Here is an 11,812-nt window from a genome sequence, read left to right as displayed (position 1 = left end):
GTAAGAGGGTGTGTGTGAGGGGGGGAGAGTGGGAGTGTGTGTGGGTTAGTGGGAGGGCGAATGTGGAAGAAGAGCACTTGTTTGAAGTGGGGATATGCGTTCAGGGGGGGGCGACGACTGGGGGGATGGGACCTCGGGTGGTATGGGGCGTGGTTCTCTCTGTCACACACTCACCGTGCCCCCCTCTCTCCATGACCACTCCTTCCTTCTCCCTTCTCCGCCCATGCCTCTCTCGCTCCTCTTCCACTATTACCTGTACCAGCACAACTGACTCCAACCATCGAGTTCGTGAGCCACATCACCCCTCCGCCCCCTCCGCTCAAACTATACTTAACAGATACAACGCGCGCACAAACTGTAAAAGCCCATTTGAATCGCTTTCATCGCTTTCCAGCATCACTAAAAGAACACCAAAACGACATTTAATCCCACAATAACTCGTCGTGGGAACACAACGTCTTTCTTTAATTCCTGCTATTTGAGGATCTCCCCCTTCACGCCGACCCCGCGTGAGACTCGCCACCATGCACTTGTCCGCCGGCTGCCTACGCTTCCTTTTCCTTCTCCTCGCCACTTTTCTCGTGCAAGGTAAGACACATTTTAATAACAATAATAATATTTTGACATTATAGTGTCTACTCGATGTTTGTCCCGACTTACGTGAGGTCTCGCTCGCCTCCTGGGGGGGACAATGTCCCGCCTGCCGCCTTGCGCAGGTGCTGACCAAAACTTAATTACTCGTCCGTTTTAGCATATTCGACATATATTTTTAAACCTTCCATTTATATAATTATTATAACAATAAAAATATAATATACCGTCTTTAGCGCTGTATGTATATTATTAAACTTGAATTCAAAACCGCTTGAATAAAATGTAGGTTTCTACTCCACCCACTCATTTGTTCTGTGATTCTTCTGATTTGCGGTTGGTTCCTTCCCCTATAGACGATGTAGTGCGTAACTCCAGTCTCTACTGTAGCGCCTTATAATGTGGTGTGCCTTATATTTGGAAACGTATATATTAAGTTATACGTATTTGGAAAACTTGTTTCATTCATTGAAGGTGTGCCTGATAATCCAGTGTGCCTGATACTCCAGTGTGCCTTGAATATGGAAAATGTTTGAAAATACACTGTTATTTGGGTATGCGGCTTATACTCCGGTGGCCTTATACACCGGAAAATACGGGTTTTTGTTTTCTTATAGACCATTGGATGGCTTAATAGATAGTACTTGACTTGTATTTTTGTTTGTGTCAAGATAACACAAATACAATATGTGAAAGATCTCATTTGTAGCTGCGATTGCTCTGTATGAGCATGAGTTCAGTCACTGATTTCACCTCTGGCGCCTTTTGGTTTAAAGTAGTTCCACTCATGTTTAAAGCAGCTTTTAACACATATTGTCTTGAAATACTGGGATTATCATCCTTTGATGGGACTTGTTTTGATAATTTATCTTAAAGGTCAGAAGGCTCCTGTGGTGGAGGTTCTCATTGGCTAGAAATGCAGCACTTGGTTATGGATGCAGGGACTGTGACTGGCTCGACATCATCAGTTGTTTCTTTTGAACCTAGTTCCTCGCCCGTGGTTCAACAAGAAGCACGCTTCATCAGTTATCGTGCCTGGCCATTAAAAAGTAAAGGCTGAAGAAACTCAGGGGGGTCAACTCACTGTTCTGACCTCATCTCCAGTCACGCCTATCACTTCATTCATTTGCGAGGGAAAACAATATTTATTTACACCGCTGTGCCATTACCCCCATCTTGGTCTAGCACACTGGGTTGAGGTCAGACTTTTACTGACCCACCTGCTACTATGTGTGTATGCTTAGGAGTGATGGTGTAAATATGTGCACACAACAGATGGCCCTTTCAGTCCAGCTTGAGGTTCCGTTAGACATAGGTGTCAAACTCCAGTCCTCAAAAGCTGCCGTCCTCCTTTTGTTGCTACACAATTGGTTGAAATAATCAGCTCATCAGTAAGTTCTCCAGAAGCCTAAGATGGAGCTCCATTCATTTGGATCAGATGTGTTGCAGCAAGTCGAGATGGAGAAAATGCAAGATGGCGGCCTTTCAGGGCATGAGTTTGACACCTATGCTTGAGAGTGATCAAAGTGACAAGTGTTCGTGAACTACTGGACCTCATTTTAATCAGCGTATTAGTACTTGCATTATTGCGAGTGAACAGATCATAACCAGGCCCATTTCGGTTTTTGTGAAGTCCTCAGGGCTATGCTAAACTTTTGAGTGTAAAAATAATGAATCAACAACTGGACAGCTGTTAGTGGGTTGAAGTGTTGTTTTATTTTTTTCTAGAATTGATTGGCAAGCTATATCAAATACTCTGATGGCCGTTTTCTGGCACAATGGCCAGATGTTGACCCACCGCTGCAATCAAATCTTTGTGCTCACCTCCTGCCCCAAAAGGACTACATGAACATTCAATTTAGCGCAAACTTTAGACTCTCATCTTTCATCAGAAAAATTGCTAAGGGTCTGGAGTTATCTGAGCTTGAAATGGGCGGAGGCTTACAAAATACAATGTAATAAATACATATTTATTTATATAGTGTTTTAACAACAGCTGACGCTGGAACAAAGTGCTAACATGGAAAAAAGGGAAATGCTGTCCCTTATGGAAAAAGAATGGCAGATGCCATTACCAGAGGCCATATCCTGTGACTGTAAAGTGACCTTGCGAGTTTTGAAAGGCGCTTATAAATGAAATGTATTATAATTCTTTTTCTCGACACTCAAGCATGAAAGAACAAACCCGAACAATTACGAGAATGGCGCTGTATGTCATATTTTTAATTCCTGAATAAATTTGTGAATGGCAGTGAATTAGTTAATCAGCACATCAGTACTTATTGTTAGTAAACAGATCAAAACCAGGCCCATTTTGTTTTTTGTGAGGTCCTCAGGGCTGTGCAAAATTTCTGGGTGTAGAGATAATGAACCAACAATAGTCAAAGTCAGCTTTATTGCCAAATATGCTAATATGCATGACATATAGCACAGATGAAATTACTGTCCTCTTGGACCCAGCGTGCATGGCATTTATAATGACTCTAACAAACATAATAAACACGAAAACGCCAATTTTCCGGGAGAAAGAGGGGAGCATAGGACAATTGTTTGCGATTTTAAGGGTATGTGGGTTTAAGCATGGTTTTATTTATTTCGAAACTTGATGGGCGGGCTATATCAAATGCTGCGATGGACGTTGTATGGCACACGAGCCATATGTTGCCCCACCACTGCAATCGAGTATTTGTACTTAAAGACCCACATCATAGACAAACTCAGCCTTCAATCTCTCGAGGAACAGTCTGGAAAGATGTTTTTTTATTTTGTTCGCTCCCCCATTTCCACCCTTCCCCCAAGACGCTGAACCCACCCTTCCCCTCCCCAAGAACACACCGCCATCCTGCGCTCGCTCGGTGTCACAGCTGGTATTACTTGTCAAGCAAGTGGGGCTCTTCCACCACTAATGGATTTAGGTTAGTGGGGAGGAGTAGTTGGGGATGAACGCCTTGTAGCTAGGTGCAAGGGTCTCACACATCCATCCAGTTTCACCTGATTTGAGTCCACTCTTTCATCCTGAGCCAGGTTTCGTTCAGACTTGTACGCCAGGATGTATGAGGCTCCTCTTAATTGAAGGTTTCATAGCACGGTGGACAAATTGTCTGCGGCTGTGCTTGCGTGTCACATCTTGTCTTTTCGCCCCACAAAAAAAACAGATGCCCCCCACCCCAAACCACCCCCTCTTCAAATTCGCCTTCCTCCCCCCTTCAAAAGACATGAAAACTATCCCCCTTCCTGACAAATCCTGACAAATCTGTCTGGTCTTTGAATCGAAAAATGCTGCCTCTGTACTTGACTTTTTGCCATTGTTACTCTTAAAATAGGCTGTGGGTTATCATCGTGCTAGTCGGTCTGCTTGGGCGACTCAGCGAACAAATAATTGGCTACGTGACTATATACAAGTAATCCTTAAAGGACAAACAACACCATTTTTTGTTTCCTAACTGACATTACAAAAATGTTTTATAGTATATAAAATACCCAAAACACGCAGGTTGATATTTTTAGTCAAATGAAAAACACCAATAAAAATGACTTAAAGTGTCCCAAAACTACTTCAAATTGAACCCGGAAGTGGCCAGTTTCAGAAGGTCCCACCCCCTTGTTCGTGACGTCACGCCAAGACGTCTTGCCTTGCTCGAGAATCAAAACAATGGCTTCAGATTCAGAAAAGATGCTTTCTTGTTACTCATCCAGTTATGAATAGGATTCAAATAATTCTGAAGAGGAAAACATACATGTTTGCAATCGATTATAGGAGTCCTCCCATAGCAATTCGAGCCGTCAATGACAGTAATGTAGCACCCAGAAAATGCAGAAGATGGCGCCCAAGCTCCGACCTTTATTAATGATGTCTGTTTTTTCTTGAAAATAGATAGGTAATAGCTAGCTAGCTATATAGCTAATAGCTAGCTAGCTCGATATTTAGCTAGCCAGCTAGAGAGATGATAAATAACAAAAAGATACCAAATAGATAGCAAATAAATAAAGATAGCGGCAAATAAATCAATTAATGCATGCTTGACGATGCGGACAAAAGACTTTTTTTCCCTCAAAGTTGGTCTTGTGCTTGTAAAGAACCGCTGGATGCCAAAAGAAGAAATGTATCTTGCTCACACAAAACAGGAACTATAAAGAGACACTCAACTCCTGGCACTCCTTAGCTACACGCACACGCACGCACCACGCACCGACAGATGAGAAAGGAATACCATTGATAAAACTTTAAAAATAACTATTCACGTTTCAATAGTGCATCAAAATATACTAAAGGATGATAAAGCGGTATACATTTTTTTCTTGAGGCCACTTTTAACTGATCATAGATTTAGAATTCATTTATTTATTTTTATTTTTTAGAATTCCAAAGTTTTAAAAGCTTCAACCCAACTTTAGCTACGTTTTGTATCATGGCACTAAACCAAGTTAGAGATTACAGCGTGCATGCTATCTCTTATTTTGGCCACGGGGTCTTCTTCCCTGTGTTGTGCAAAAAAAAAAAAAAAGAATGGTTTATTTGTTATCGGAGGGAGGGAACCAGAGTGTCATTGTTTCTGAAATAAAGGCAGAGGCTTCACGCTGCCCTGCCTGTATGTAGCGCTGCCTTTTTTTATGCGGGAACTCCCTCATTGACATGAATGAAGGTTTCTAGTGAAAACCAAGAAATTGGGCAGGCCCGGTTTTGTCTCCGGCCCGGAGACAAAAAAAAAAGTGAGATTGCGTCATCTTTTCTCATTGATACAGCCCCCCTTAGCTTTTACTGGATTCCTGTGGACTCCCGCCGATTGTATTGTGAAGGTGCCTCTTTTCAAGCAAATGAGTGTATAATGGTGACTTCTTGCTGTCCGTTCTGTCTTTGGCACAGCACAAATCCCTCGGAAAGGGGGTACACACAGCCGCCGCTGTCTGTTACCGCATTTCAACCCAAATATTTTTGTGGTTAAAAAAAAGTAGGATTACTCCTCCAAATGTAAAGCTGGTTGCCACGCCCATTTTTCTAACTGGACCTTTGTTCAAATTCCCCATTCCAGTCTTTGTAGCACTTTACAGTGACCCCTTGCTACTTCACGGTTTACTTTACGATTTCAGCGCATTGCAGATTTCTTTTCTTCAAGAAAAAAAATGAGTTAAAAGTTCTCCCCATCTGCATGGCTTTTCTCTGGGTAGTCCAATTTCCTCCTACATATCTAAAACATGCATGTCAGGTTAATGGATCATCCTAAATTATCCTTCGGTGTGAGAGTTAGCGTGGTTTTTTTGTCTCTTGTGAGAATAAAGCAGATTTCGAAAATGGATGGGTGGATCCCAATATGTATGTATTACATTGGATTTTTTCATCACATGTCCTCATTTCAAGCTCATATAACTCCAGACCCATATCATTTAGGAATTAACTCGGATAACTTTTTCTGGTGAAAGAAGGCAGTCTAAAGTTTACAATGCTGCATTGAATGTTTATGTAGTCCAGGGGTCGGGAACCTATGGCTCGCGAGCCATATATGGCTCTTTTGATGATTGCATATGGCTCACCGAAAAATCTGAATACATATTCTCGCTTTTTTTCTCTTCATTTTATGTTTGGGCTGCAGTTGGCGGAAAGCGCAATATTGATTGGATGACACTGACCTCGGTTGGCGGAAAGCGCAATTTTTATTGGATGATACTGGCCGTCAGTCGAAACAGGTAAACACCCCTTGAAATGAGCCCCACGAGTAAAAACAAAGTACACTTCAGCTTGAATACACCGAGGTTTCGCCTTTGTGGAGAGAAAAGGTTCTGATTCTAATTTGCAATGAAACAATACCATCGACGAAACAGTCGCATGTCAGTGACATTTTAACAAGCCCCATGTTAACGTTAGCTCAATGTACTTCTGTGAAAAGTATGTTGCATAGCAAGTGTGGAAGCTAATGAGCCGTGTGCAGGCTAGCTAGCAGTAACTTTGCGTATGGAGCCGGCAAGTTCACTTTCATTCCGATCATTTGGCTGGATTTTACCAATCATGAGAAACGGAAAACCATTCATGTTAACGGTGAGTACTATCACAAAGTTATTTTAAATAATACATTCTGACATTTTGTTGAAAAGTGGCCGTGTGTGTGTGTGTGTGTGTGTGTGTGTGTGTGTGTGTGTGTGTGTGTGTGTGTGTGTGTGTGTGTGTGTGTGTGTGTGTGTGTGTGTGTGTGTGTGTGTGTGTGTGTGTGTGTGTGTGTGTGTGTGTGTGTGTGTGTGTGTGTGTGTGTGCGCACGCGCGTGTTGTGGTTCTCACTGAAAGCCAAATCTAAATATTTTACTTTTATGGCTCTCTTAGTCAAAAAGGTTCCCGACCCCTGATGTAGTCCTAAAACTCAATATTATGTGGGTCTTAGAATTTGAGTGACAATGACAAAAACCCTCACACTGGAGTGGACACATTTTTTGCACACCATCTGGCAGTGAATGAGTTCAAGAATTTCAAGTCATGATTTTTTTTTAAATTTGGACTGCGTAAAAGGTTCTTCTGTGTATTGTATTTAAATGAGACATGTAGCAACCGTTTGCATGGCAATTAGTCCCATTAGCAAATGTGTGGCCGGTGCTTAAGACATGTATTTTTTTGGTTAATGATAAGACTCTTGATTTAGCTGTTGGGTATTGCACAGCTCCACTGGCAGACCTCACGGGGAAGGTGAAGAGATGCTTGTCTCGTAATTGGGAGTCCTACTTAATTTACTAATGGGATGTCTGAGGAGGTCAAGTGGCTTTGTGATCCCTACGGTGAAATGTTAAGTATTATTTGGCGTCCCCTCACTGCCATTTTAATGTAGGCTTTTTACGCTGATGTATCCCCCTCGGTGGAAACAAATCAATGCGTGTGACATTCCCTTGGAAGGCCATTTTCGTGTATAGCATTATTGCCATGTCTGGACACATTTTTAGATTTAGGTCTTTATTAAATTAGCTTTTGCAGTGCATATATGGAGCCAATTATGCTCTTTTGACATTTTCATTTCTCACAAAAAAGACTTTGATATGGAGGGGCAGTGTCATCCCATAAAGACGCTCTGCGAAGTTGTGCTTCAATAAATGTCAGTCAGGAATATTCCGGCAGAGGAAATGGCAAGTCTACCAGTCTACGGATATTCGATGGCCCTCAAGAATCAAATGCCGCCATGCTGGCGTGAGGTTAATTTGGATCGTTCGTACAATAGACTGCTTAGGCAACATAGGCTTAGTTATGCTGATGAGGTGATTCCAGGGCAAATTGGGCAATCTGGCCTGTCGTCAGTCAGGACAATAGAAGTAATCAGTGGAGCCGCAGGGATTAGTCCTCTGCTCCTCGCAACCTGAGAGCAGGGACCAATCATAGCAGAGTCCGGCACCGCCACATCTGGACAGAAGGGATATATGTATATATATATATATATATATATATATATATATATATATATATATATATATATATATATATATATATATATATATATATATATATATATACTTTTCAACTAAATAAGCCTAAAAAATACACACAACATACCTTATTCTATGTATAATAAATGTGCTATTGTATTGTAATGAAAGAAATACACTGCATTGTATCATAAAGTCACTTTATTTGCATTTGTCATGGTCATTTATGGCTTGATGGAATGGCGTTGGAGGTCGAAGGTCAAAGGGAATTGCTGTTTGGAAAGAGAGGCGCATTACATGAGGACTGTAATTAAAGAAATAAACTGTTCTGTAAAATAAAGTTTTATTTAGCTTTTTGATGGTCGTTGATGGCTTATGGAAGGAGAGTCACCTTCCATAAGGACTGTTGGTAACTTAACCTCTAGTGCTATTATGAAAATAGTTCTTATTATAAGGTTTAATTTTCATAAATTTGACGTTTGGAAGACAAAAAGTTTGTAAGTTGAGGTGTTTGTAAGTTGAGGTCTCACTGTACGACTGAGAGCTTACACAGAGTCAAGAAGCAAAGCACACACAAAAGGAGAATAGCCTCCGTTATTTGCTCTGTGAATGTTTAAGACAGTAACTGCTCCCAGCGGACTTCTGATCATGAGATCATTTTGTTAAATTTCAACTTGGGTTATTTTCTTCCATGTTAAACTTGAATGATGACATTCATTTTCTCTCTCTTGATGCTCTGCATGCTGAAAATGTTCCCAGCTTGTGTCATTATATTAAACAAGACACAATCAGAAGAAGACATCATTTTCAGTCTCAGTCAAATCTACATGTAGTTTTGGTACACAGAAGAAAGGAGCATCAGTGCAGAGCGCTGATGCGCATGTGGAACTGTCGCGGCTTGGAATTGAAGCGGATTTACGTAGGACAGGAGATGTGAAGCAATTTCTTTTTGTCAATGGATGCTACAGCTTCGTGGTTGCTTTGCTTTCTACATTTACTTTGTAGCAGACGTGCACGTTTCACGATTGACATCCTTGATCCACTGGTGAACAAGACACTTTGATCCTCTCCGCTTTCATCTAGAACGGCTTTATATAACAAAGAGGGTGCAGAAAGTGCTTATAATAATAATAATAATAATAATAATAATAATAATAATAATACATTTCATTTCTAAGCGCCTTTCAAAACTCTTGAGGTCACTTTACAATCACAGGATATTTTTTTTTTGTGGGTGAGGAGCAGCAGCCACTTGCGTTCATTCTACCTGGAATTACTTAAATAGATAGAAAGTTAGCTAGCTGGCTAGTAGCCAGTTAGATAGATAATAAATAGCCAGTTAGAAAGCCTGATAGCGAATAGCTAGCCAGCTAGATAGCTAATAGCTAGCTTATAGATAGCAAATAGATAGCTAGTTAGGTAGCCAGTGAGATAGCTGGTTAGCAAATAAATATCACATACATATGTAGCCAGCTAGATAGCTATCTATATTTATCTATGTTAAGATTGAATGACTATCTGTGTTTTTTATGTTGTGTCACATTATTTGTTATTTAGTTTTTGTTGTTGTTGTTGTTCTGACTTAAAAATGGCACCGTGAGAGTGGCTGCCTTTAAAGCAGCTCCTGTATTTTTATTTTCTACTTCTTTTTTTCCTTTCCTCTTACTTTCATCACTTTGCTGCTTTGAAATGCAAATTTCCCCACTGCAAGACTAATCAATTCTAACCAATATTTGTGGTAGAGTTAATTTGGAATATTTCGGTTTGGAAATTGTAAAGGTATACATTTTTAAACAAATGTTTTTTTCCCCTCTCCTTTATGGAGCATTTGCCTGAAGGCGTTTGCGCTCGTCCGACCTTGAAGTAGAAGAATCCTCCGGAGACAATGTACACTCAGTTTCCTTGAAGGGAATAATATGTGTAGGGATTTGATTTTCTTCTCTTTGGGCCCTGTATTGGATATGAAAGGGAAGGTGGGGGTTTGGGTGGCACATTTTTTTTTTGTATTGACAAGAACTTTTCTTTATTTAGATTCTATTTGATTTTATTTATGGCGAATCTATGTTTCCCTCGTCGTCTGTGAAGCTCGTCAGTTGGTTGATCTCCACGGCTCCACGCCGCATGTAAAAATTCCCTATTGTACCACACAGGAAAATCAGTCGCCATTTTAGGCTGATGGTTTTAAAGCACTTATCTTGACGTATGGCTTCCCTTCATGTCCTGATGGAAGAAGAAAATGTAATGGCCACTACTACTGAAATTATTATGCCTTAAAGGATCTTTGGACCCATGACACCAGCGACCTATGCCAAAGTGCACCAAGTGGAGAACGGTTATGTCCTCCTGCTCAAACAAAAGAAACAGACCAAAAAAAACAACAAAAAAAAACGATCCAATTTGGATTTGTTGTGACATTTAACTCTGTGCTGTCACAAGCATGGCTTGTGGAGGCCGCGATGAGAAGAAAGGAGCATCAGAGCTTAGCGCCGATGCATATGTGGAACTGTCGCGGCTTGGAATTGAAGCGGATTTACCTGGGACAGTAGATTTGAGACCATTTCTTTTTGTCAATGAATGCTACTGCTTCATGTTTACTTTCAACATTTAGCTTGAAGCAGACGTGCACATTTCACCATGACGTCCCTGATCCACTGGTGAAAAGGACGCTTTGATTCTCTCCTCTTTCATATAGAACTGCTTTAAACAACAGAGGGTGCAGAAAGTGCCTAAAATTGAATGACTGTCTGTGTCTTTGTGTTGTCATATTATTTGTGATTTATTTTTTTTGTTCTTTTGACCTCAGAATGGCGCCGCGAGAGTGGCTGCCTTTCCAGCAGCTTCTGTATTTTGTTTTTCTACTTCTTTCTTTCCTTTCCTCTTACTTTCATCACGTTGCTGCTGTGAAATGTAAATTATCTCCACTGCGAGATTAATAAAGGGTAATGCAATCCAATCCAAAATCTTTCCCCATACGGTCTGTTTCCTACTCCATAATATTAACAATTGTACTCATGTGTTGCAGTGGACATCCGTCAACAGGTATAGACCGGGTTAAGTGAACGCTGGCACGTGTGGCTACCGCTGCTCACCCGCAGAAAACAAATCATGTCACAGTTATTCTTATTCTTATTCTTATTCTTATTCTTATTCTTATTCTTATTCTTATTCTTATTCTTATTCTTATACAACTGTTCACTGCTCTGGTTGTTTTTCAATGGGTAGATGGGGGAGAGTATCTCACCTTTGTGGATCATCAAAGAAATACACCTTAAGTAGCAACTAAAGGTGTTTGTCTTAGTTATCCATCCATAAAGAAATTATTTTCTCCATTCTTCTAGCTATCTAGAAGTTTTTTTCATCTCTTCATCAGTTTTGAACTGCTTTGGTGATGTTCTGCTGATGACTAAACCATAGAAAAATCTATAAACACATTTTTCTTTCAAGCTGGTGAAAGAGGAGTGTCTATTATTTCCTTCAACAGATTTTGTTTTGTCTCCTTTTTTGTCCATCTTGAAAGATCATTGAGAATCGTTGTACTAAGTTCATCCTGTGTATTGCATGCATTGTATGCTGTGCATGCGTTTGTTTAACCTTGGCGGACTTTTACACTTGGTTTTCTTTTGATACTTTTTTTCCGTTCAGATCATTTTGATGTTTTACATTTTGTTCCTGCTGACCTTTATTTTAATACAATTTGTCAAACAACCTCCTGCTCCATCCTGCCTGCTTTTTGGGACCTGCACCCGCCATCACCACCCTGCAAACCGTGACAATCCGAGTGATGTTGCGGTGCTTACTTGGCGATAATACCCTCACACATTGTCCCCTG

The 11,812-nt window shown here is 40.7% G+C and overlaps 1 protein-coding gene across 3 annotated transcripts in view; it reads left to right on the top strand.

Moving 5' to 3' along the window:
• Positions 1-210: 210 nt before the first annotated feature.
• The window catches only part of LOC148888635 (CD166 antigen homolog A-like), a 41,535-nt gene continuing 29,933 nt past the window's right edge, over positions 211-11,812 (top strand). For 2 of the 3 annotated variants that reach the window (XM_089014123.1, XM_089014121.1), the window contains exon 1: positions 211-588. In XM_089014123.1, the coding sequence (XP_088870249.1) occupies positions 525-588 (64 nt within the window). In that variant the 5' untranslated portion in view covers positions 211-524. Of the gene's footprint in view, positions 589-6,179; positions 6,274-11,812 lie in introns of all 3 variants that reach the window. The other variant, XM_089014124.1, reaches the window with a different exon arrangement.

This window comes from Hippocampus bargibanti, linkage group LG14 (assembly GCF_051943395.1).
Source record: "Hippocampus bargibanti isolate YZ-2025 linkage group LG14, ASM5194339v1, whole genome shotgun sequence".
Classification (NCBI taxonomy): domain Eukaryota; kingdom Metazoa; phylum Chordata; class Actinopteri; order Syngnathiformes; family Syngnathidae; genus Hippocampus; species Hippocampus bargibanti.
Note: the sequence above shows the minus strand (reverse complement) of the source record. Positions and strands in the feature narration are given on the sequence as shown.